At 52.2% G+C, this 25,993-nt stretch overlaps 2 protein-coding genes across 9 annotated transcripts in view; one reads left to right on the top strand and one right to left on the bottom strand.

The window, feature by feature from the left end:
- The first annotated feature begins 717 nt into the window (after positions 1 to 717).
- Positions 718 to 20,394, top strand: ETV4 (ETS variant transcription factor 4). 8 transcript variants are annotated; one of them, XM_023191485.3, is made up of 13 exons: positions 718 to 867; positions 1,376 to 1,486; positions 1,677 to 1,770; positions 2,024 to 2,071; positions 11,422 to 11,475; positions 13,956 to 14,082; positions 14,911 to 15,072; positions 15,320 to 15,585; positions 18,066 to 18,140; positions 18,295 to 18,363; positions 18,572 to 18,744; positions 19,011 to 19,112; positions 19,489 to 20,394. In XM_023191485.3, exons 2-13 carry the CDS (start codon positions 1,427 to 1,429, stop codon positions 19,711 to 19,713), a joined length of 1,455 nt encoding a protein of 484 aa, XP_023047253.1. In that variant the 5' UTR covers positions 718 to 867; positions 1,376 to 1,426; the 3' UTR covers positions 19,714 to 20,394. The 8 variants fall into 8 exon arrangements, with proteins under 8 accessions (XP_023047253.1, XP_023047256.1, XP_031790251.1 ...); XM_031934391.1 differs by lacking the exon at positions 718 to 867 and adding an exon at positions 1,140 to 1,253; XM_023191486.3 differs by lacking the exon at positions 718 to 867 and adding an exon at positions 1,140 to 1,172 and having other exon boundaries at positions 13,959 to 14,082; positions 19,489 to 20,392.
- Positions 20,395 to 21,454: 1,060 nt separating this feature from the next.
- DHX8 (DEAH-box helicase 8) overlaps positions 21,455 to 25,993 on the bottom strand; it is a 45,615-nt gene continuing 41,076 nt past the window's right edge. The window contains exon 23 of the mRNA XM_023191483.3: positions 21,455 to 24,622. Within this exon, the coding sequence (XP_023047251.1) occupies positions 24,403 to 24,622 (220 nt within the window). The 3' untranslated portion in view covers positions 21,455 to 24,402. The remainder of the gene's footprint in view (positions 24,623 to 25,993) is intronic.

Raw genomic sequence — 25,993 nt, 5'->3', positions numbered from 1 at the left:
AGTTGTTACATAGCTTAACTCATTTAATCATGGCTTCAGAGGGGTGTACAGGAGTGTGTGAGGGATTTGAGGTTCTAAACCCCAGAGGTGCTGACTAGCTGAGTGACCTCAGGCGAGTTACCATCCCTCTCTGAGCTTTCATTGTTAATATCTGTAAGATGAAAACGATCCATTCCGCCGGGTTATGGGAACGAAATGAGCACGTGGAAGTGGAGCGCTTCATAAATGCTAGTTATTATTGTTCCTCTGGGCACACAAGCCTGGTCGCCTCCCTCCTGGGCGCACACAGACATGTTCATACTCCCACGTACACGCAGATGCAGAGACATGTGCAGACGCCAGCCGGAGGAGCTCGCGGTGCATCAGACCCAAGACCGTGGCGGAGACGGGGGAGAAGCCGCGGGGTCCTCGGCTTCTCTTTTTCTCTCGGTTCTTTATGAATGAACTCCGGCCGCGAGTTTTATTTTTTTATGAATGGGAGCCGGAGCAGTGAATGAAGCCGGGAGCCAACCCCTACATTCTGATTGGCCCCCGAGGCTGGGAAACTCCGCCCCCCGGCCAGGCCGGACGACTCTCCGGATTGGCGGGCGTGCCCAGCCCTGGGGTTCCATTCACAAAAGTCAATGAAACAAAGGGAACCGGGGGGCAGTGGGGTGGGGGGGAAGAGACGAGGCCGAGCGAAGGAAATGCACCAATCAGCTGCTCCCCCGGGCTCACAACTGTCTGCGGCGCCCGAAAAACAAGTCGGTGCGCTGGGGACCCGGGGCCGGGGCCGCCTTGCTCCGGCCTAGCCTCGCGGCCCTCGGTGCGGGCCCCAGGGCATGCTCGGGACCCCCCGCGGCTCCAGCCCAGAAGCCCCGGCCTCAGGTGAGGCTGCAGGAGGGAAAGGGAGGGAGAGTGTCTGTGATTCCCCGCCTCGCTTCCAACGCACACCACACTCACTCTCACCATCCGCCTCCGCAGATTCCAGGGCGGGGGTGGGAGGCTCTGGGATTCGGGGTTGGAGGGGGCACGGGAGTTGTGGGCATGCGATGGTGTGCGCCTCGCTTGCTTCTCCGCGCGCGCGCGCGCGCACACACACACAAACACACACACACACGTCTTATGTAACCGAGCCCGGGTAGCGCAGGGCTGCAGATAGCAGAAACCGCGAGCCCGGCTCCTGGGAGCAGGTGGGACCTCCTTTAGCCTTTGGCGGGAGGGGAGTGGTGGTGGCGCTCGGCCTGGCAGGCGGAAACCTCCCCATCGCCCCAGTGAGTCGGAGAAGTTTCGCCGTCGGACCCAGAGCCTTGGGACTGCCCCCTGCCGCCACCCCTCCCCGCCCCCATCGCAGCCCTCCCTGGACGGTGTGCGAACGCAGACCCCTCCCCCCCAGGTCTCGGCCCCCGCTTGGGGCCCCGGCCGTGCGGCCGGAGGGAGCGGCCGGATGGAGCGGAGGATGAAAGCCGGATACTTGGACCAGCAAGTGCCCTACACCTTCAGCAGCGTGAGCGCCGCGCCGGCCTCCAATCCCGCCCCGCCCCGCACCCAGCCCCTACTCTCACCACAGTCCCCCTCCCTGCGGTCCCAGCGGAGTCCTGGGCTGCCCCGCCCCTGAGTCACCCGAGGACCCCAACCTCGTCCCCCAGACTAAGCGCCTCAGGGTGACTCGGGGGTATTCTCCCCGCTTCTCGCAGAAATCGCCCGGAAATGAGAGCTTGCGCGAAGCGCTGATGGTCCCGCAGGGGAAGCTCATGGACCCGGGCTCCCTGCCGCCCCTCGATTCTGAAGGTAAAGAGCAAGAGATACAAACCGCGACCCTCCTCCGCCACACACACACACACACACACACACACACACACACACACACATGGCCGATCCTGGAACCCCCGCCTGTTTCCCCAAAAAGCTCGCCCTCCAAAGGATTCTGGTCATTCTTCTTGGTCCCTACTCCCAAGGCAGGGGAGTCACCGGGGCTTACTAGGGCTCCTTCTCTCTTACCGTCCCCTCCACCTCACCTCCAATCCCACTATTTACCCCTCAGATCTCTTCCAGGATCTAAGTCACTTCCAGGAGACGTGGCTCGCTGAAGGTGAGTAGTTTTGTGACCTTTTCTATTTTGGGAGGCTTGACAGGGGAACACTCCGTAGCCCCTGGTATTCCACCCTAGCCCTACACTTCTCCTCTCCCTTCCCTGCCTCAAGGAGTTCTCCAAGGCCCTTTCCCCAGGTCCCTTGCCACTCTACTCACCCCAGCACCCAGCGTGGACACTTATATTGATATTTATTTTCTCTACCCTGAGCCAGGCTTGTGTAACTAGGCTTGAGGATGAATCAGACCATTGTGTGGGGTATTTGCTTATTTGAATGGAACTTGGCCTCAGGCCCATTTTCCTGGTTGAAATTTTCATTTGCAAAGTTTGTTTTGCAGAAGCCGCCAGGCCAAGGTGCGTGTTGGGGTGTTGTTGGTGGGGGCGGGGGGCAGCAATTAATTTGTCACCTATCCTCCGGAGTTGCCCAAGCATTGATTCTTATCCCCTGGGTTTCTCTTCTTCCCAACCCCCAGCACCAAACAACAAAAGTTTAAATAATTCTTTTCGGCAGTCCTTTGGCACGGAGAGCCCAGGGCTCCCTCCCCAAATAGCCTTGATTGTAATTCTAATAGCAAGTGTTCCTCCCTCTTCCATCTCGCTTGAATACCTCCGCCCCCAGGCAAATTCCCCCTTCCTGTGTGCTGGCCGGGGTGGGGACCGTGGCTGGGCCTGATGGGGAGTTGGTGTGTTCGGGAGATTTCCTGGTTGGATTCTTGGGTGCGTTTTTGTGGGGCCTGAGGGTGTCGCTGGTGGGGCTGCAGGTGGGAGGGAAAATGGTGGTTTAGACAGTCTCTGAGAGGGAAGGGTTAACTATCCCCATCTTAGGGTTTATTTTAACGCTATGAAAATGAAGAAGCCAAAACACTAGGAACTTCTTTTTTGAGGTCCTTTTAAGGTCTTTTCCTTAGGATCTCCTCATCCCTCCACCCTGGGTATATAATTTTTTTAAAGCTCAAATCCAACTGCCCTGGAACTCTCCATAGAAGCTTGGAGTAAAAAGAAAATGACCCCTGACTAGATCCTTGGAGTGAGACTAGGTCTGTCTTGCCCACTATGATATTTTAAAAATATATATGTTGACAGAATGACTATTTAGCATAGAGCAAGCAGTCAAGACATTTTGTGGAATTAATGGCTGAATGGCTGTGTGAGTGCTTAGAGGGATCTGGGGGTTCTGAGGGTATTGTGTGCAGCGTCCCCGACCCTGCAAGTCCTGCATGCCCAGCTCCAATTTACAGGCAGAGCTTTGCCCCATCTCCCCATCCTCCTCCTGAGGTTCCAGAGCTGGGCTGAAGAACGCAGAGGTGTCAGTTTCCATGGGCTCTTAAAGACTTCCTTTCCCAGCGCCTGATTTCCCTCTGGCTCACCGGGCTTCATTCCTTGCCTGTCAGCTGAGAGTCCCCACAGTGGGCAGCTCCTGGGGCTGTGAGCTAGGGGTGGGCTGAGGTTGGCATTTTGGCAGCAGCTGGTCCATCTGTGCCTGGGTTTGAGATGGGAGGGGGAGGAAAATGCTCTCATCTCTCTACTTTGGAAGTCCCACCCCTTGGCCAGGGGTCTGGAGAGGGTAGGCATGCCTGTGTCAGTGTCAGTGTGACAGCAAGTGTGTGTGTGTGCGCGAGAGAGACAGAGAGTGTGTGTGCGTGTGTGTGTGTCAGTTATATGCTGCTGCCCTGTACATTTAAATTCAGTGGGTGGGGAGGTGGGGGTGGGGATTGCAAGGCGGAGGTGGGGGGGCGCGCTGGGATCTCCTTGGTTCCCTCTCCTTCCTTCTGAGGGAGCAGCTCAGGTTCCCAGCTGGCGATGGATGGCCAGGCCTGAGGGGGGGATGCTGAGGCCGATTGCTCCTTCTCACTTTCTCTGCGGAGACAGATGCAGCTGCCGGGGCCCTGTCCCCCTGCACCATCCCAGCACCACCCCAGTCTCCTCTCCTGTCTTTTCCCACCAGGTCAGTGACCCCGGCAACCCATGGGGAGCTTTGGGGTGGCAGGGAGGGACTAGCTTCTTTGGAAACTTGCCAGTGGTGGGACGCATTAGGAGCAATGGGGACCAGAGCCCAACCTCTCTCTCTCAGTTTGGTTTTTTCCAAACCCCCAGTGTGGAGAGAAGCAGCTAGTGTGGGTGGGGCTGTGAAGACTTAGCATTTGGAGGAGGCACAGGTTGGAGTCAGGCAGGTATAGGGAGATTCCGATGTGGTTGCAGGTTCAGTGTCTTGTGTCCGTGCGTTGAAGGGTGAGTGTGAGTGTGGCTTTATGGAGGCAGTTCACATACCCTTGGGGTTGGGTTTTTGTAGATAGCAGGGAATGATGTGAGGCTAGGAGGGCGTGTCTGATTTGGGGGTGCCTGGAATCTGTTGAGATGTTGGGGAAAGAATCAGGCTGCTACAAGGAGACCCAGGCTCAGGCAGGCTGAACCCAAAATGTGTCTGGCTATGGTAAAAGATGTGCTGGTTTCTTGTTGAAGGTTCCTTTCCAGGCTTGTCAGGAGCCCTGAACCTTTGGGGATAAAGACTTTGTTGTTTATTTGGTAGTAAGGGCCATTGACTCTAGGCCATGACTCCTTTGTGTGAGGCTGGGGTCTGTGGATTCCCAGAAGCTCTGCGGATAGGATGCTGGGATCATGATCCCTCTGATACTGTGTGTAAAATTGCTGGAAGTGCACCATACATAAAGGTGTATGGATTTGTTTAGGAAGAAAATGACCCATAGCTTTTATCAGATTCTGGAAGGGATCAATCTGCGCTGCCCTTTTCACAGGAATCACTGCTCCCCAACCCTCCTCCAAGGGCTCCAGTCCCTTTGCCCTTTGGCTTTCCCAATCATATTTGTAGGTCCAAAAAAAGACCCCATGTGTGGAGGGTGTGCATGGAGGGCACATTTCACCCTGTGCTGCTGTGGTGCCGCAAGAGTGAAGTAAAGGGAATTAGGGTGTGTGCGTCCCTGAATTTGTGTTCAAGTGCGTGTACACTGGTGCTTCGGCATGTCTGTGGGGAGGGATGAGGTTAATCCCCTCCCTAATCTTTCCCAGCTACAATGCCTCCTTCTCCATCTTTCTGTCTCTTCCCTTTCCAGAAGACTCCTGGGGACAAATATATCCCCTCCACAACTAGAGAACTGGTTTCTTCCAGTACAGAGGCTGCCAGGGTGGGGGCAGGGTAAGGGACAGCGGTGACACAATGGAGCAGAAGCTCTGAAGAATGCTTCTACCCCCTTCACCCTATGACTGGATCCTGGGAAGAGGGTGACAGAGTATATATAGTGTGGGTGGCTAACCTATGGTGGGCTTCAGTGTGTCTCTGTTTTTTTTGTTTTTTTTTTTTTTTTGAGACGGAGTCTCGCTCTGTCACCCAGGCTGGAGTGCAGTGGCGTGATCTCAGCTCACTGCAAGCTCCGTCTCCCGGGTTTACGCCATTCTCCTGCCTCAGCCTCCCGAGTAGCTGGGACTACAGGCGCCCGCCACCTCGCCCGGCTAGTTTTTGTGTATTTTTTAGTAGAGACGGGGTTTCACCGTGTTAGCCAGGATGGTCTCGATCTCCTGACCTCGTGATCCGCCCGTCTCGGCCTCCCAAAGTGCTGGGATTACAGGCTTGAGCCACCGCACCCGGCCAGTGTGTCTCTGTTTTAACCTCTCAATTCCTCCAGAATCCAGCTTGGGAGGCCCCCAACCCCCTCCTCTTTTTTTACTGACCCCCATTTTGAAAGGAGAGTCCCTAAAATTCTTTCTTTCTCTCTGAGCATTATGCTGTCTTAGGGCTTTTCCCACCCCCTCCTTAATCATCTGCCTCATCCCCAGACAGATAAACTCCATCTTAGTACCAGGATGGAGCTGGGGACAGACCCTGGCACACTGGCTTGGCAGCCAAGACTCAGCCAAGTTAACAAATAAATAGAGTGGTGTACACTCAAGACCAAACATGGTAATTACAAATTCTCCTGCTCTCCAGGAACGCGAGGCTCACTGTTCCTATTTCTATCCTGTTGACAGTCTCTGGATGACTGAGGGCCCTGGCCTACCCCTTTGGGAGAAGGCCAGTGTTTGGGGGAGGGGCTGAGCTAGGACAGATTTCTCCTGGCTCTGGGAAGAGGATGGCACCACCTCTTTTGGGGTGTGGTCTGTGGGCTGGAGGAAGCCTCCTCCTGGACTGCTGGGCCAGAGGGGTCCCTGGTTAAACTGTCAGGCCCGAGGCAAGAAGAAAGGCAAGATGATGCTGAGGGCTCTCTGCTCTCCAGCACCATTGACGCCAGCAGGAGATACCCCCAGCCCATTACCTCAATGGAAAGTAGCAGTTAATGAGGCCCCAGCGGTGGGGCTGGAGTGCGTCAACCACCCCTGAGTTCTGCACCACCCTTTCCCTTGGGACTCTTCTTGTTTCGTAGGAGGGAGGGAAATGTTGGTCACTCTGCTCCCATCACCCCTGCTACCTGCCACCTTGGGGGATGTTGCCTCAGAATGGACCAGAGGGCACAGCAGGGACAAGCCTGGCTTTGCATCCCTGGGCAGGTGGACAGATTTAGCCTCTTACCCTCTATCCAAATGTGCCTTTTTTTATTTTTTATTTTTTGAGACAGAGTCTCACTCTGTCACCCAGGCTGGAGTGCAGTGGCCTAATCTCAGCTCACTGCAAGCTCCGCCTCCCGGGTTCACGCCATTCTCCTGCCTCAGCCGCCTGTGTAGCTGGGACTACAGGCGCCCGCCACCGTACCAGGCTAATTTTTTGTGTTTTTAGTAGAGACGGGGTTTCACCGTGTTAGCCAGGATGGTCTCGATCTCCTGACCTCGTGATCCGCCCGTCTCGGCCTCCCAAAGTGCTGTGGCGTGAGCCACCGCGCCCGGCCCAAATGTGCCTATTTTTAAGGTTGTGGTGGCTGAAGTGGGAGGATTACCTGAGCCCAGGAGTTTGAGGCTGCAGTGAGCTCCGATTGTGCCACTGCACTCAAGCCTGAGTGACAGAGGAGACTTCCTTGTAATAGATAGATTTTTTTTTTTTTTTTTTTTGTGAGACGGAGTCTCGCTCTGTCGCCTAGGCTGGAGTGCAGTGGCCGGATCTCAGCTCACTGCAAGCTCCGCCTCCCGGGTTTACACCATTCTCCTGCCTCAGCCTCCCGAGTAGCTGGGACTACAAGCGCCCGCCACCTCGCCCGGCTAGTTTTTTGTATTTTTTAGTCGAGACGGGGTTTCACCGTGTTAGCCAGGATGGTCTTGATCTCCTGATCTCGTGATCCGCCCGTCTCGGCCTCCCAAAGTGCTGGGATTACAGGCTTGAGCCACCGTGCCCGGCCATAATAGATTTTAAAATGCAGATGCCTGGGCCCCACCTCAGTCCTATGGAATGGGAATCTCCAGGGGAGGAGACTGGGAATCGTGTTTTTATTATTATTATTGAGACAGGGTCTCACTCTGTTGCCCAGGCTGGAGTGCATTGGTGCGATCTCAGCTCACTATAACCTCCACCTCCCAGGTTCAAGCGATTCTCCTGTCTCAGCCTCCCGAGTAGCTGAGATTATAGGCACCTGCTAGCTTGCTGGGCTAATTTTTATATTTTTAGTAGAGACGGGGTTTCGCCATGTTGGCCAGGCTGATGTAGAACTCCAGACCTCAGATCATCTGCCTGCCTCAGCCTCCCAAAGGGTTGGGATTACAGGTGTGAGCCACCACACCCGGCTGTAATCGCGTTTTTAACAATGCCCTGATGACTCTTGAATCAGGCCAGTTTGGGAATGGTTGTCTTTTTGCCGTGTTTGTGTTCCTGGAAAGATGTGTGCTGGCTGTGTGTTTCTGTTTGTTCTTGCCATCGGATTTCACGTCTCATTGATATCTTTGGTCACTTCAGACCAAAGTATTACTATGTTGACTCCTCTTAAGTTCTCGTTTAGCTGCTGGTGGCTCCTGATTCTTAAACTCCCTCTCCATAATGCTTCTGTCAAGAAATCAACTATCTATTAATATAAGCCTATGTTTATAAACACTTGGCAGCTCTGATATTTAAAGCAAATTGTTGAAGAGTATTCTTGCCAAGCAACATATCACAACCTAAAGTATCCCCTGTGAGATGTGCTTTCCTGAAGAGGACCTGCCTCTAGTGTTCCCTTGTGTGTGGAGAGGGGAAGCCTGCAGGGAAGGGCTAGGATGGTCAGGATCTCTTCAGTGCATGCCCCCAGGCCCACAGTGCTGACTCCTGCCAGCCTGAGGACAAACGATTATTGCATGTTTATTCATGTAGTCAAGAAATGATGCACTGAGCATCTACTCTAACACTCTGTCTACTCTGACCCTGTGCTGGGTGCTGGGGCATCAGATGACAAGAAAGATAAAGCTCTTGCCCTCACAGAGCTTAACTTCCTGGTGGAGGAGATAGATAGATAATAAACAGGTAAATATAATATGTTCAGGTGGAAATATGTGCTAGGGAGAAAACAAAACAGAGATGCAATAGAGAGCCAGGAGGAACCACTTTGGTTTAGGGGTGGTCAGAGAAGGCCTCTCCAGAGATGTCAAAGTGAGCTGAGACTCTGATGGCCAGGAAAAAAAGAAAAAGGCAGGAAAGCATCTGGTGAAGAAGAAACAAGCTCAGCAGGTTTGAGGGCTGGAAAGGAGACCAGAGTGCCGCAGACTCACAGGCAAGGAGAGTCAGGTTAGAGAGGTAGGCAAGGCCAAGTCATGCAGAGTCTTGGAGGCCAAGGGCAAGTGTTTGGATTTCATGCTTTAAATAACAGAGAGAAATGATTTGATTTCTGTTGTAAAAAGATCACTGTGACAGCTAGGTGGAGAGCAAGGGACTACAGAGGATAAGAGTGAAAGTAGGGTATCCTGGTAAGAGGGTGTGGGTGAAATCCGAATAAGAAATGATGGAGCCGAAGCCTAGAGAGAAGCAAAAGAGATGGGATGTGTATTTGTATAGGCCAAGGGTGTGGAGGTTTTCTCTAGCCATCTCATACCTCTCACCAGCCATTTTGACCTCTCCGGGCGTTTTATCAATCCGTTTCCCCATTGTCCAATCTGAGAGCAGTCTCCAGGGAAGGAGAGTCCCGCCTCCTTGGGCTACAGGTTCCACTGCATCACCTGAGAACCACTGTCTTCCTGGAATAATATCAGGAAGTTCTTGGTGTCTACACTTCCTGCTGTGATCCATTTATTTTTGAGAGAGGGGCAAAAGTGGGCAAAGACTCTGGGATCAAGGGAGATACTTAGCTGTATAACCATCTGAGAAGGCCCCCTCTGGGGAGGCCAGAATAGGAACTAGAAATCAGAGTTTGATGTTCAGGTTAGAAGCCATGGATGAGCTGCTGCTGTATTTCAGTTTTCCTGCCTATTCCCAAACCCAGCTCCACCCATCCTGGCATCCTGGGACAGCTCTTCAGATCTCCAACCTTGGGAATCCCTCCCCTCCTTAGTTGCACATTAAAGGGATGAGGCACCTATGTACTCAGCCAGTGTCCTTTGCCTTCTGCAACAGTCCCAGTCAGCAGCCTCCTGCTCTCCCACTGTCATCCTTCTTTTTTATTTTATTTATTTTTGAGATGGAGTCTTGCTCTGTCGCCAGGCTGGAGTGCAGTGGTGCGATCTCAGCTCACTGCAACCTCCACCGCCCAGGTTCAAGTTATTCTCCTGCTAGCCTCTGGAGTAGCTGGGATTACAGGCGTGCCACCACGCCCAGCTAATTTTTTTTTTTTTTTTGCGATTTTGCGATGGAGTCTTGCACTGTCACCCCGGCTGGGGTGCAGCGGCACGATCTGGGCTCACTGCAAGCTCCACCTCCCGAGTTCACGCCATTCTCCTGCTTCAGGCATACTGCTGCCTCAGGAGTAGCTGGGACTACAGGCACCCGCCACAATGCCTAGCTAATTTTTTTGGTATTTTTAGTAGAGACGGGGTTTTACCGTGTTAGCCAGGATGGTCTCCATCTCCTGAACCCATGATCTGCCCACCTTGGCCTCCCAGAGTGCTGGGATTACAGGCGTGAGCCACCGCTCCCGGCCTAATTTTTGTATTTTTACTAGAGACAGGATTTCACCATGCTGCTCAGGCTGGTCTCAAACTCCTGACCTTGTGATCCGCCCACTTTGGCCTCCCAGAGTGTTGGGATTACAGGCATGAGCCACCATGCCCGGCCTTTATTTTTCATTTTTTTGGACAGAGTCTCACTTTGTTGCCCGGGCTGGAGTGCAGTGTCATGATCTCGGCTCACTGCAACCTCCGCCCCCTGGGTTCAAGCAATTCTCCTGCCTCAGCCTTCCGAGTAGCTGAGATTACAGGCGCCCACCACCACGCCTGGCTAATTTTTTTATTTTTTTAGTAGAGACTGGAGTTTCACCTTGTTGGCCAGGCTGGTCTCAAACTCCTGACCTCAAGTGATCCTCCCGCCTCAGCCTCCCAAAGTGCTGGGATTACAGGCATGAGCCACTGTGCCCAGCCACCCCCCATGTGATTTTATTTATTATTTAATTTTATTTTTCTTTTGAGATGGAGTTTCACTCTTGTTGCCCAGGCTGGAGTGCAGTGGCGCAATCTCAGCTCACTGCAACCTCTGCCTCCCAGGTTCAAGCGATTCTTCTGTCTCAGCTACCTGAGCAGCTGGGATTAATAGGCACCCGCCACCACGCCCAGCTAATTTTTGTCTTTTTAGTAAAGAGGGGTTTCGCCATTTTGGCCAGGCTGGTCTCGAACTCCTAACCTCAGGTGATCCTCCTGCCTCAACCTCCCAAAGTGCTGGGATTACAGGCATGAGCCACCATGCCCCGCTGCCTCCTATGTGCTTTTAAATCCACAGGATCCCACTGCTTGTAATGTCTGCCCATCCTAGATATGACTGCCGTTGAGCTTTAAGGGAGTTTTGTAAACTCTGAGGGGCGAGGCTGTTTCACTTCAGAAAAATGGAGGAAATAAAGACAAAGCATCTAGAAAAAGAAAGACTGGAATCTGCTCAGACAGGTTCTGGGAACAGTCTTCACTTCTGGGTCTTAGTGGAGCTCAGAGCTGGAGGGCACTAGGACCTAGGGTGGAGCAGCCTTTAGTCTCAAGCAAGGTTGTCTAACCCGTGGGCCTGCGGGCCACTTGCAGCCCAGGGTAGCTTTGAATGTGGCTCAGGCCCAACACAAATTCCTCATAAAATTTCTTAAAACATTATGAGATTTGTTTGAGATTTGTGATTTTTTTTTTTTAAGTTCATCAGCTATTGTTAGTGTATTTGTGTATTTTATGTGTGGCCCAAGACTATTCTTATAATGTGGACACCCCTGGTCTAAAGGCTGTTGGTCCTTTCTTGGCTGTTGCTAATCTGCAGGGCTGCAATAATGGAGCCTCCCAGGGGACAACTTGGGCCCCGCCCCAAACTCACCTCTCACCTCTCTCTGCAGCTCAGGTACCAGACAGTGATGAGCAGTTTGTTCCTGATTTCCATTCAGAAAACTGTGAGTAGAGGTCCCTGGGGAGAGGGTATATGGAGTGGAGTATGGCAGGAAGTGAGTCATAGGATAGAGAATCACAGGAGATCAGCTTGTTCTCTCCTAAAAAACAGTGGGGGTGAAGATCAGGGCTCCCCATTCTGGGATTTGATCTTAAAGACCAAGGCAATAACTAGAATGAAAACCTTGGTTGAAATCTGGAGCTTGCCATGTTCTTGCTATGTGACCTTAGAGCAGACACTATCCCTCTGGTTCTCCATTGCTTTATATCTGAAGTGAGGGGCCTGGGCCAGTTCAGCAGAGTCCAGTTCTAGTGTTTTTTTTTTCCCCCGAGACAGAGTCTTGCTCTGTCGCCCAGGCTGGAGTGTAGTGGCATGATCTCGGCTCACTGCAACCTCTGCCTCCCAGGTTTAAGCGATTCTCCTGCCTCAGCCTCTGGAGTAGCTGGGATTATAGGCGCCCACCACCACACCCAGCTAATTTTTGTATTTTTAGAAGAGATAGGGTTTCACCATGTTGGCCAGGCTGGTCTCGAACTCCTGACCTTGTCATCCGTCCACCTCGGCCTCCCAAACTGCTGGGATTACAGGCATGAGCCACCATGCCCGGCCCCAGTTCTAGTGTTCTAAGTCACTTTCATAAACTGGGGACAATTTTGCCCCCCAAGAGACATTTAGTAATATCTGTAGACATTTTTGGTTGTCACGATTGAGGGTGGGGTGCTACTGGTGTCTAGTGGATAGAGAGGTCAGGGATACTGCTAAAAGCATCCTATGATGCTCAGGACAGCTCCTTACAATATATTAATAAAACACTATCTGGCCCACATGTCAGTAGTGCCACTGTTGAGAAACCCTGCTTTAGGCTGGGTGTGGGTGGCTCACACCTGTAATCCCAGCACTTTGGGAGGCTGAGGCAGGTGGATCACATGAGGTCAGGAGTTTGAGACCAACCTGGCCAACATGATGACATTCCGTCTTTACTAAAATACAAAAGTTAGCCGGGCATCGTGGCGTGTACCTGTAATCCCAGCTACTCGGGGCCGAGGCACAAGAATCGCTTGAACCTGGGAGGCGGAGGTTGCAGTGAGGCAAGATTGAGCCACTGCACTCCAGCCTGGGCGACAGAGCGAGGCTCCATCTCAAAAAAACAAAAATAAAAAAACAAAGAAACCCTGCTTTAATGTCAGATACTTTGCTGTCAACTGTCTTCACCTGTGAAACAGAACAGGCACAAAGAATCAAAAACACCTGAGAAATAGTTGGTTCTAAACAGGGCATTTGAGTGGACTGCAGGTAAAACTGAATCTCACTCACACTGACTTGGAACCAACTCTCCTGCTCAGCCGCGTGGCCAGAGTTTGGGAACCCACAGGGGCCACAGGAAAGGCCAATGTTCTTCACAGATAAGTAGGAGCATGTGTATAATGTTAGTCAGCTGACATTCAAGTGGGCCAATATCCAACCTCAATGAGAAAAAGAAAGATTTTTAAAAATTAATTAATTTTTTTTGAGACGAAGTTTCGCTCTTGTTGCCTAGGCTGGAGTGCAATGGCGCGATCTCGGCTCACTGCAACTTCCGCCTCCTAGGTTGAAGCAATTCTCCTGCCTCAGCCTCCCGAGTAGCTGGGATTATAGGGATGCACCACCATGCTCGGCTAATTTTTTTGTATTTTAGTAGAGGGAAAAACCAACATAGTTTTTCTATGTTGGTCAGGCTGGTCGGGAACTTCTGACATCAGATGATCAACCCGCCTTGGCCTCCCAAAGTGCTGGGATTACAAGCGTGAGCCACCGCACCCAGCCAAGAAAGATTCTTTATATCCTCAAATAAGAAAACATGTCGCTCCCTTGGAATTTTCCAGGGCACTCAGGAAAACTACAGGCCCTGGGGTGGAGGTGCTCACTCCTTGAAAGTGTTTTCTGGGGCCTGGGGTTGCATTAAATGTTTTTGTTTTTTGTTTTTTGTTTTTGAGACGGAGTCTCGCTCTGTCACCCAGGCTGGAGTGCAGTGACATGATCTTGGCTTGCTGCAATCTCCGCCTCCCGGGTTCAAGCAATTCTCTTGCCTCAGCCTCTGGAGTAGCTGGGACTACAGGCACCCAACACCATGCCCGGCTAATTTTTTTTTTTTTTTGTATTTTTAGTAGAGACGGGGTTTCACCATGTTGGCCAGGCTGGTCTTGGACTCCTGCTTCCCAAAGTGCTGGGATTACAGGTGTGAGCCACCGTGCCCAGCCTAAATGTTGAACTTTAGATGGTTTCTTTGGTTAATAATCAGACACTAGTCTGATGTATAAACTAGACATAATGTAAATAGCCAAAATGTTCTTGTCTCACTGCGGATCTCAGAAAATTGATACCCAGAGAGGGAAGGAGGCTGTACCAGTCACCCAGCTGGTCTTCAAAGTGCAGAAGGTATCAGAAGCCCTGCCTGCTGCTTGTGTGACAGGCTCTGGCCTTGCTCTGCCCCCTCCATCCCCGCAGTAGCTTTCCACAGCCCCACCACCAGGATCAAGAAGGAGCCCCAGAGTCCCCGCACAGACCCGGCCCTGTCCTGCAGCAGGAAGCCGCCACTCCCCTACCACCATGGCGAGCAGTGCCTTTACTCCAGGTGAGCCCTAGCCCGGACCTGGTGAAGGGTAGGGGAAGGTTTCCTGAGGAGGGAGGCAGGGGGCACCCATCAGCAGAGGGGTAGCAGCTGAGATGCAAGTTAGACAACAGAAAGGATTTTCTTTTTTCTTTTTTTTTTGAGACGGAGTCTCGCTTTGTCGCCCAGGCTGGAGTGCAGTGGCGAGTTCTCGGCTCACTGCAAGCTCCGCCTTCCAGGGTCACGCCATTGTCCTGCCTCAGCCTCCAAGTAGCTGGGACTACAGGCGCGCGCCACCACGCCCGGCTAATTTTTTGTATTTTTTTTAGTAGAGACGGGGTTTCACCGTGTTAGCCAGGATGGTCTCGATCTCCTGACCTTGTGATCCGCCCGCCTCGGCCTCCCAAAGTGCTGGGATTACAGGCGTGAGCCACTGCGCCCGGCCAACAGAAAGGATTTTCTAGCTCCTGTAAGGAAGCAATACAGCTAAGGATTTCCTCCAAATAGACGGAAAACGCAGCAGAGGGCCTCAGGAGTACATACTGAGGCCAGAGCAGATTCTCTTTCCATCAAGAGGCCCACTGTCCCACCTAAACCATTGCTCTGAGCAACGAATCCCCCCGTATGAATCCCAGGGGTTCAAGACCAGCCTGGGCAACAGATGGAGACTGTCTCTGAAAAAACAAAAGAATTGGCTAGGGCTGAGTCTGTGGCTCCTGCCGTTCCCTTCTCAGCCCCCTCTATCCTTCCTTCTCCCATAATCCCTGTGACCTCACTTTCCTTGGAATGAAGGGTTCAAAGATGCTTGCCAGCTTCTCTGCCCCCTCACCCCTGTCTCCTTCTCAACTCCAGTGCCTATGACCCCCCCAGACAACTCGCCATCAAGTCCCCTGCCCCTGGTGCCCTTGGACAGTCGCCCCTGCAGCCCTTTCCCCGGGCAGAGCAACGGAATTTCCTGAGATCCTCTGGCACCTCCCAACCCCACCCTGGCCATGGGTACCTCGGGGAACGTAGGTAAGGAGACAGGGAAACGCACTGCTTATGGGCCCAGGTGTTTTTTCTTTAATTCCTGAGCGTTCTCCATAAAGACTCGAGCTGTGGGGTGGTGCAGGCGGGGGGCGGCAGAATAGAGAGGGAGAGATACTGACACCCCAACCCTCTACCCCCAATTCCAGAGCCCCCTCTAAAAGCCTAGGAGTAACAGGCTCAAGGAGGGATTAATTTAAAGTTCTCTTCTCTTCTCTTCTCCAACCACATCCAGCTCCGTCTTCCAGCAGCCCCTGGACATTTGCCACTCCTTCACGTCTCAGGGAGGGGGCCGGGAACCCCTTCCAGCCCCCTACCAACACCAGCTGTCGGAGCCCTGCCCACCCTACCCCCAGCAGAGCTTTAAGCAAGAATACCATGACCCCCTGTATGAACAGGCGGGCCAGCCAGCTGTGGACCAGGGTGGGGTCAATGGGCACAGGTACCCAGGGGCGGGGGTGGTGATCAAACAGGAACAGACGGACTTCGCCTACGACTCAGGTAAGAGACTAGGGTGGGGCAGGGTGGCATGTGATCAAGTGAAGAATTCAGTTAAGCCCAGAATGTCTCCCGAGTTTTTTATATTGCTGTTTACCATTTCATATATCCAACCCACCCACCCACTTTTTTCTTCACAATTTCAAAAGAATTGTTATTTTTCTTTCTTTCTTTTTTTTTTAGACGGGGTCCTGCTCTGTGGCCCAGGCTAGAGTGCAGTGGCACGATCTCTGCTCACTGCAACCACCTCCCGGGTTCAAGCAATTCTTGTGCCTCAGCCTCCCAAGTACTTGGGATTACAGGCACCAGCCACCATGTCCAGCTAATTTTTGTATTTTTAGTAGAGACGGGGTTTCGCCATGTTGGCCAGGATGGTCTCGAACTCCCGACTTCATGTGATCCATCCGCCTCGGCCTCCCAAAGTGCTGTAATTATAGGCATGAGCCACCTCACCGGGACAAATTGTTAATTTTCAATGAGCAAACCTATATTCAGATTAAAAGATAAGGCCCCCACCCCCACCCCGGGACATGGTGAGTCATCTGTAATTCTAGTACTTTAGGAGGCCATGGTGGGAGGATCGCTTGAGCCCAGGAATTAGTTCAAGGCCAGCCTGGGCAACAAAGTGAGACCCCGTGTCTATTTATAAAAAAGTAAAATAAATAAAGGGGGATGTAGAGCCTTCCCTCAGGTAGCTTGTGACTTAATAGGAAAGTTAAGGCATTTCTTTCTATTTAACAGGTGTTTGAGGTTTTAATTACCTATTAAGACCAAACTACTGTGACAGGAACATGAGTGTGCAGAATTGGGAAATACAAAGATGAATAAGATGTGTCTGGTCCCCATCTCCATAGAGGCTTAAAAATACAAAGGGATTTAAATGAAGAGAAACATGAATTTGAAACTAGCCAGGCTCATGGTTCTTGCTAGTTCTCAATAGGAGCACAGGGTTTTTTTTGTTGTGTTGTTTTGTTTTGTTTGTTTTGAGACGGAGTCCTGCTCTGTCGCCCAGGCTGGAGTGCCACTGGATTCAAGTGATTCTCATGCCTCAGCCTCCCGAGTAGCTGGGGTTACAGGCGCCCACCACCACGCCCAGCTAATTTTTGTATTTTTAGTAGAGATGGGGTTTCACCATGTTGGTCAGGCTGGTAGGAGCACAGGTTAATACGTGGTTTACACATCCTGTTTGAGCCTCCCAGTTGATGTTTGCCCTGGCCAGAGGCTGGGCACTGGAAGTAGGAATTTCTTTAAATTCTAGTTCCACCTGGCTGTTGACTGGAGTGAGATGCACTCAGCTATGTTCATAAATAGCTATAGTTCAAAGCCCCAAGGGCTGAAGGAGGGCCAGTCCCAGGAAGGGTCCAGAAAACCCTGCCTTTTTTCCTTTCCTCCTGGCTTTTGTTACATTACTAGCCCCAGATCTGAGTTTATTAGAGTAGGCCCCGAGCTAGCTAGAACGTTAGCATTTCCCTTTTTGTGGTGCCCACAACCGTTCAGGGGCAGGGGGATGAACCACAAACCCCCAGGCTGTCCAACTGAGAACCGGATGGTGCTCCTGTCCTCAAATCCAGGGCATAAGCCTGAGCCAGGCTTGGCAGTGAGCTGGGGAGAGGAAGAGGGAGGCACTCTTTGCCGCTGACCTTCAAAGGCTGTAGACCGGAGGGGATTGTGTTACATGCCCTTGAACTCCTGCCCCTCCCCCCAGCTACTCCTGAATGGAGTCAGGAATTCCATTCACAAAATGGAGGCATGAATGAGCCCACCCTCCCGCCTCCTCCCGGAGGTGTCAGGTTTCACCATCTTCTCATTCATAGGTGGGAGTGGAGTAGGGGGAGGGCGGGAAGGGGTTGGAACTTGAACGGGTGGCTTCACACAGCCACCTCCCTGATGTGGAGTGGGGAGGTTCCTATCCTATGGAATGGAGTGAAATGAAGTGGAATGTGCTCTGTTAGACCTGAAAAAACAAGGCCCAGTGCCCACTGCCTCTTCGCCAGGCTCATGCAGGCACATGCTCTCAGTTTCTGTCACATAGACACACACACACACACACCCCGTCCTGCACCTCCCCGCCCCCTGGGCTGGGAACCTGACCTGCTGACCGGACATTTGTCCATTCTGAGGGAGTCTTAGACGTGGACACCAAACCCTTTCCCCGGACGTTCATCTCACCCTCCCTCCTCCCCCTGAACTCGCAGGAAACAGCTGCTCCCTGGCAGCTTGGGCCCTGCCGAACAGCTTGCCCGGCCCCCGCTGCTGCCTTCCATGGCCTCTGCCCCAGCCCTCAAGTTGAGGAGGGGTTCCAGTGTCACACTCCCTCTAGGTGAACTTTCCCTGGGATTTTGTGGTTGGCAGGCAACTTGGGCAAAGAACAGGAAGCAGGCTGGAAGGAAGAACTTCACGAATGTGGATAGGACTTCCTCCTCTCCTGCTCTCTAGCTCCACCCCAAGCCACCTCTCACATCACCCTTTTTCTTGCCCCACAGATGTCACCGGGTGCGCATCAATGTACCTCCACACAGAGGGCTTCTCTGGGCCCTCTCCAGGTGACGGGGCCATGGGTAAGGCAGCCCCCCTTCCCCTGCCAAGCCCTCCATGTTGGGGGAGGGAGCACTGCCATTGGGGAGGGTCTCCCTGGCCAGGAGTCCCTCTGGACTCTCTGGGGTCTCGTCGGTGAGCCCCTAGATCTGAGCAACCCCCAACTTCCTCTACAAGGCTATGGCTATGAGAAACCTCTGCGCTCATTCCCAGATGATGTCTGCGTTGTCCCTGAGAAGTTTGAAGGTCAGAGAAGTGACTGTTCATGGGAGGGTCAAGGTCTTATCATGCTGCATCCCTGCAGGAGTCACATCACATTTCAATGTTGCCAAGAGGGTGGGACCCATAGAAAAGTACCTGGGAAGACCCCTTGGAGAAATCCCCGGGGTGGGAGGCGGTTGCTTGGGGGACCAAAAGATACAAACCCCACACCTCCTATTTTCGTGTTCCCCAGGAGACATCAAGCAGGAAGGGGTCAGTGCATTTCGAGAGGGGCCACCCTACCAGCGCCGGGGTGCCCTACAGCTGTGGCAATTTCTGGTGGCTCTGCTGGATGACCCAACAAATGCCCATTTCATTGCCTGGACAGGCCGGGGAATGGAGTTCAAGCTCATTGAGCCTGAGGAGGTGGGCCTCTTGGATGTCCCCAGCCCTCCTTTCCAAAGTTTAGGGCCTGGAGGTGGGAGAACCTGGGAAATGGTGGCACGTGCCTCCACCATGATCCTTGCTTTACCTAACCGGAATTCTTGCCAAGCGTAAGTTTGTGGGCTGATGCTTTGTTGTAGGGCTAGCTTAGCACTTTGCACCAAGAATCTCAAGTGCTCTTTCTGACCTTACCCCATTTTTTCCTCTGCTGAGGTAGCATCTCTACCCCAAAACTGTTTTGTCTCCAGGTCGCCAGGCTCTGGGGCATCCAGAAGAACCGGCCAGCCATGAATTACGACAAGTTGAGCCGCTCGCTCCGATACTATTACGAGAAAGGCATCATGCAGAAGGTGGGGGCTGTGGGTCTAGGGACAAGGCGGTGGGGGGCAGTGGTCACGAGAAGCTGATGGGGGAGAGCGTCAGCGGAGCAATTCTCAGCAACTTTGTAGGATCAGACAATGAATCAGTCAGAGGGACAAGAAATTGTCAAGGTGCTCCTCTCCCAAAAAAGTGCAACTCAGAAGCCCAAGCATGGAGAAGTTGAGATGAAAAAGGGATAAGAACTGTGAAGGGAGAGTCAGCTTCTCAGGAGAACCAGCATAGGAGAGAAATGCCCCGAGCATCTGCCTGGACTGGTAGAAGGGCCGCATTCCCTACTCCCCTACCTTACCCCATACAAAGGCTGGGGGGCTAGCCAGGCTGACCAGCCCTTCTCTCTCCCCATAGGTGGCTGGTGAGCGTTACGTGTACAAGTTTGTGTGTGAGCCCGAGGCCCTCTTCTCTTTGGCCTTCCCGGACAATCAGCGTCCAGCTCTCAAGGCCGAGTTTGACCGGCCTGTCAGTGAGGAGGACACAGTCCCTTTGTCTCACTTGGACGAGAGCCCCGCCTACCTCCCAGAGCTGGCTGGCCCCGCCCAGCCGTTTGGCCCCAAGGGTGGCTACTCTTACTAGCCCCCAGCGGCTGTTCCCTCTGCCGCAGGTGGGTGCTGCCCTGTGTACATACAGATGAATTTGGTGTTGGGGAAACCTTCATCTGAAACCCACAGATGTCTCTGGGTCATATCTCCACTGTCCTACCAGTTGCCCTAGCCCAGACTCTGAGCTGCTCACCAGAGTCATTGGGAAGGAAAAGTGGAGAAATGGCAAGTCTAAAGGTAGAGTCTCAGAAACTCCCCTGGGGGTTTCACCTGGGCCCTGGAGGAGTTCAGCTCAGCTTCTTCCTAGGTCCAAGCTCCCCACACCTTTTCCCCAACCACAGGGAACAAGAGTTTGTTCTGTTCTGGGGGACAGAGAAGGCGCTTCCCAACTTTACACTGGCAGGAGGGTGAGGAGGTTCACTGAGCTCCCCAGATCTCCCACTGTGGGGAGACAGAAGCCTGGACTCTGCCCCACGCTATGGCCCTGGAGTGTCCCAGCTTGTCAGTTCTTGGTGCTCTGTGTTCCCAGAAGCAGGGGGAGGTTGAAGAAAGGAACCTGGGATAGGGGGTGCTGGGTAGAAGCAGAGAGGGATAGGTTCCTGCTTCAAGGGACCCTTTGCCTTTCTTCTGCCCTTTCCTAGGCTCAGGCCTGGGTTTTCACTTCCACCTCCACCACATCTGCCAGACCTTAATAAAGGCCTCCACTTCTCCCATTAGTTCTCCTGTGTCCTCTTTGCTGCCATGTGGGAACAGACCTGGGGGTAGAAAGAACTCTGGCCTTGAAGCAGAGCTGACTGGTTTGGGGCCAGGCCCTGACACTTAAATCCCCATGTGGATTTGAAAAAAGGCAGTTCACCTGACTATTTCTCTTCTGAAAAATGGGCTTCATGATACCTGCCCTTCCCCTCTCCCAGCATTACTGTGTGAGGATCCAGAAATAACGGACAGGGGGTACTTGATAACCTGGATAGGTATCTCCTTGTGCACTTTGGGCCTGCTTCCGGCAGCAGTCTCCCTGCCCCTGCGGGTGGGGCAGGTGGGCTACTGAGTTGCAAGGCTCTCCCTCCTGGGACTTCCTCAGACAGGGTTTTGGTCTTTGGTTTCTGTGATCCTAATTGTTCCCATGACCCTGCTGCCCCACATAGACCCCAATTGTATGTCTGCCATCCTACTTCAGCTCTAGGTTGCTATTTTTGATGGGGTAGGGGACAAGTGTTTGTCTGGAGAATAGGGCAAAGGAGAAAGGCTCCCAGGCCAGATGGTACAGAGAGAGGCTAGAGCAGGCCCTGGATTCTGGCCAGTGGAGATTAGATCTTCGGGGGAGTGGGAAACACCTAGATTCTCCTTGCCCAAATTTGGGAGAGATCAGAGTCCTGAGGCTTTTTTGGGGGTAGGTAGAAATGGCAAAGCGGACAACATGGGTGACACCTATGGAGGGTGTATGACTGAGTAGATGTGACAAGAGGTGGAAGGCGCAGAATGGGTGGTTCTAGAGCCAGCTCCTATGTAAACTGCTGCCCAGGAGACACGCTCACGTAAAAACAGGTGCTCTCCTGTTAAATAGAAACTGTAGCTGTGCTGAGGTTGGGCCAGCCCAACTCTGTTCATGCCTGAACTGCCAGCAGCCTTGGCCCAGCACCAACCTGAGAATCCCTTGCAGGAAGGGATGCCCCTTGACCACTACCCACAAATAAAAGGCAACATTACTTCTTCCTAGAAACACAAAACATCAATGTACTGACACAATTTAGTGCAAGAAACAGAACATTTTAAAATCAAGTTTTAAAAATATATAATTTAATTCCACATTAAAGCCAAGCTATCTTGGTGGGAAGAAGGTATAAAAGTCAGGTGGAAACCCAGAGGGCCGAATACACACATGAAGAGAGAGATTTAGCTGAGAAGCAGCATCCAGGGAAAGAAAGGCCTCCACAAGCTGAGATGATTGCTCTCTGCCCTCTGAACTGTTCATTAACAAGTCACCAGTCCCAGTTCTTTGTTCAAATCCTCAAACTTGGAGAGAGACTGCTTCAATGAGACAGCTACGGCAACCATGGGAAGCGCTTTGGGCTGCAGGAGAGACAGTCAAAGCCAAATCACGTCCAGGCGGGATGAAATAAACCTGGACCGAGAAGCCTGACCCAGCAGCGGAGCTCACACGTGCCCCATAGGGACGGTCCTCCCATATACACAACAGCGCGCTCAGCACATGTGCAGAGGCAGGCAACTCCTGAGCTTGGTTCCTGCTGGGTCGGGGTGAATAATACACTTTAATGGCAAAGAAGATCCCAGGTCTCTGCATGAGACCCATATCCTCTCCTGGGCTGTCACTCAATCTTGGGAAATACTGGTTCAAGGAAGAGAAACAAGGGCTCCATTGTGTGAGAGCAGCAGGCAAGCTCTCCTTCTGCATCTGGACAGGACGCCCCCCGCTTCTCCCTCAGAGCAGGCTCAGCTCAGCTGCCGCCATTGCTCTCCTGATGGTCAAAAGGTCAGAACCCAGCTATGTTGTCATAGCAGAGAAGTGACCTCAGCTCTAGGGTAGAGATCGTCAAGGAACACCCACAGAATGGGGATCCTTCTTCCTCATCTGAGCCAGAAAGATAACCAACCCTGCTGTCCCCTATCCTTGGCCCATTCAACATCGCTTTTCTACCTCAGCTTAAAACCCAAACCTCCCTCCCCAGGTGCCAACATTGTCGGTGCTGGGCACTCAGGACAGGCTGGGCCACCATATCCAGGAGTGTTTCTGAATGGGGAAAATTTAGGCTGGAATTAGGACTGGGAGGTAAGTGTGGTGGCATGCACCTGTAGTCCCAGCTACTCAGGAGGCTGAGGCAGGAAGATCACTTGAGCCCAGGAGTTTGATGCCAGCCTGGGCAACATGGCAAGACCCTGTCTCAACAAAAACAAAAAACAAAACAAGATTGGGGAGGTAGGTGCCCAGTCCCCGTTTCCCCTTTGGTTTCATTTGAAGTTCCTTGTACTGTCTCTCCCTAGAAGGCCTTCAAGGTTAACAAACAACAATGCCCTGCCCCTTGATTACTGGCCTGGGCTTACGAAGGCACATACTCAGACAGAATCAGGAGGCACTCACTCAGCTTAATGAAGGGGCAGGGATCTGCAGTCAGCAGATTGCCTGGCCTATATTCCTCTCCCTGGACTTTTTCTGAATTGTGTCTTCAGGGTGTGGTTTGCTGCCCAGTGACAACATACATTCCTTTATATCCTGGAATGTTGTATAGTCTCTTTTAGTGTCTGGCATACAGTTCTATAGTAGTTCTAGCATTTATATCACTTCAGAACTTACTAATAACATAAGGATGGGAGAAGCAGCACCATAACGGATGTGCCCAATCTCCCAAAGGCTTCTCTACAAGCACTACATCCAGACCAGCTTTCCACAAGCTCCGCAACCTGGCCTGGCAAGACCTGCCTGATGTTCCGCCAGGTAAGGAGCCTCCTCAGTGCTGAGGACAGCGGCTCTCGACTGTAACCCCAGCGCTTTGGGAGGCAGAGGCAGGAGGATTGCTTGAGGCCAGGAATTGGACAGCAGCCTGGGCAGCATAGTGGGAGCCCATCTCTATGGCAAGCAAAAAAAAAAAAAAGAGCCTCCTCAGGAGCTGTGAGGGGGGTACAAGGAGGTGGCCATTCCCCAACCAAGTGCTAGGAAAACACCACTAAGAACAAACCCTGAAGCACACATACTGGGCAGCACAAACCAGCTGAGAAGAGAGGTGTTATGTTTGTTTTCTGTTTGGGGTGGGGAAAGGGAGGGGTTGACCATAAAATCCCTTTGTTAAAATCCATCCAGGACCTCAGGGGAGAAAAATAAAAACAAAATAAAATAAAAGCTGTGTTGTTACTTAGTATGTTTCAAAAGCAAATGGGACATGCTGCACATTGTGAATGTGGTAGGAGATGGAGGGAGCAAGGGGAAACCTTCTGCATTTAATATGTGCCATCTGTAACCACTCAGGACTCCAGACTGAAGTGCTCTGTGGAGAGGACATGGTTAATCATGGGGCGATCTCCCAGCATGGCCTGGCTAGTGCTGATGCTGAAAGACAAGGCTGGAGGTCTGGGCTGTACGTTCTGAGCGCAAAGAGGCCCTGCGCTCTGGTTTTAGGGGATTCAGGGGATTCTCATCATGTGCACCAGAGCACAGATACTAAATCTCCCTCACTCTGAGCCCAGGCCAATATCCTAACCTTTCAGCTAAAAGGAACAGTCACAGAAAACCATTTTTGTTTCCTTAAGAAAATAAATATTTCCAGGAGTTCAAGCCAAAGTACAGGGGCTAGAGAGGGGGTGGGAAGTGGGGCAAACACTTTAGATGAGCACAGTAGCTCCTGCTAGCTGGGGCATTAGGGCCCTTACCATGTCCCTGCACAAGATGCTCACCCACTCCCCTTTCCCATCCTGGGGCTACACAAATTGTCCCTTTCTTGAAGTTGATGCAATGTGTCTCTGTGTTAGATATGAGCTCCCAACTGGCCCCAAGGACTTGGGGTGATGGGGGCTGGAGGCTCTTGCGAAAGCCAGGCTTAAATCCCTGTTTCTATTTTACCAGCAGGGAAGAAATGAGTCAAGTTGAGAAAATGCTCAGTTAAGACAGTCAGTCACAGGACAGTTGTATCCTCAGGACCAGCCTGTCATCAGTGAGAATAAGTCCAAGCCCCGGGTTACTGCTGCCGGAGAGGCAAATGAACAAGCTCGCCTTTCAGCGCCGTCGGAAGGCCCGGGATATTCTCCAGGCGTTGGGTTCCTCATAGCGGTTGTACAAGGGTTCAAGACGCTGTTGCTTCTTCTGTTTGCTTAGCTTAGTTGGGTCTGAGACCTTGAAGAAGGCTGGGGCAAACTCCACAAGCCACCGAGGGTCGATGGTGGTAACTTCACGCATGTATTCCTTGGTGGTCAGCACCAGCTCATGGTACACCACCCTAAAGGGGGACAGAGATAGGACTCAAGCCTCTGGATATAGGCCCCACTCTATAGTCGACCTGGTCCCTAGTAGGCCTCAGCAGCGCTTACATTTTATCCTCTTACTTCTCCTGTCTGACCCCTACAAGACTGCAGTCTGTTTATGACAGTCACACCCCAATACTGAAGCACCTGCACACCTCTAACCACAAGAAAGGTCTCAGGCGAATGTGTTCTAGTCCTGGCTCTGGCTCTTAACTAGTTAAGTGACACGGAGCCAATCACATCCCTTCTCTAATCTGTTTCTTGCTCTATAAAATGTGAAGGTGGTTTATTAGAATGTTTCCACAGAATTCTAGGGCTCTGAAGAGGGGCCTCACACTGCCACAAGGGATGGAGAAGGCCAAACATGCAAGGAGCCACATTTCTAACCCTTCTACTGTGATAACATGGTGGTTTTAAAACAGTTTTATATTAGGGTTCTAGATAGAGTCCAATTTTTAAAAAATGCTACTTTAAAACAATTTTTTTTTTTTTTTTTTTTTTTGAGAAGGGGGCTTGCTCTTTTGCCCCGGCTGGAGTGCGGTGGCCGCATCTCAGCTCACGGCAAGCTCCGCCTCCCAGGTTTACGCCATTCTCCTGCCTCCGCCTCCCAAGTAGCTGGGACTACAGGCGCCCGCCTCGTCGCCTGGCTAGTTTTTTGTATTCTTTAGTAGAGACAGGGTTTCACCGTATTAGCCAGGGTGGTCTCGATCTCCTGACCTTGTGATCCACCCGTCTCGGCCTCCCAAAGTGCTAGGATTACAGGCTTGAGCCACTGCGCCCGGCCAACAATTTTTGTTTTTTAAACTACATCACTAGGTAGTTGTTTCTTTTTTTTTTTTGAGATGGAATCTTGCTCTGTCTCCCAGACTGGAGTGCAATGGCGCGATCTTGGCTCACTACAACCTCTGCCTCCTGCGTTCAAGCTATTCTCATGTCTCAGCCTCCCAAGTAGCTGGGATTACAGGTGCCTTCCACCACGCCCGGCTAATTTTTGTATTTTTAGTAGAGACAGGGTTTCACTATATTGGTCAGGTTGGCCTGGAACTCCTGACCTCTGGCGATCCACCCACCTTGGCCTCCCAAAGTGTTGGGATTACAGACGTCAGCCACTGCGTCCGGCCACTAGGTAGTTTTTTGTTTTTTGTTTTTTTTTTTTGAGATGGAATTCTGCTCTCGTTGCCCAGACTGGAGTGCAATGGCTCACTGCAGCCTCCGCCTCCCGGGTTCAAGGGATTGTCCTGTCTCAGTCTCCCGAGTAGCTAGGATTATAGGCATGCCCACCACACCTAGCTAAGTTTGTATTTTTAGTAGAGACACGGTTTCTCCATGTTGGTCAGGCTGGTCTC

Source organism: Piliocolobus tephrosceles, chromosome 16 (genome assembly GCF_002776525.5).
Source record: "Piliocolobus tephrosceles isolate RC106 chromosome 16, ASM277652v3, whole genome shotgun sequence".
Classification (NCBI taxonomy): domain Eukaryota; kingdom Metazoa; phylum Chordata; class Mammalia; order Primates; family Cercopithecidae; genus Piliocolobus; species Piliocolobus tephrosceles.
This window is presented reverse-complemented; position numbering and strand designations above follow the sequence as displayed.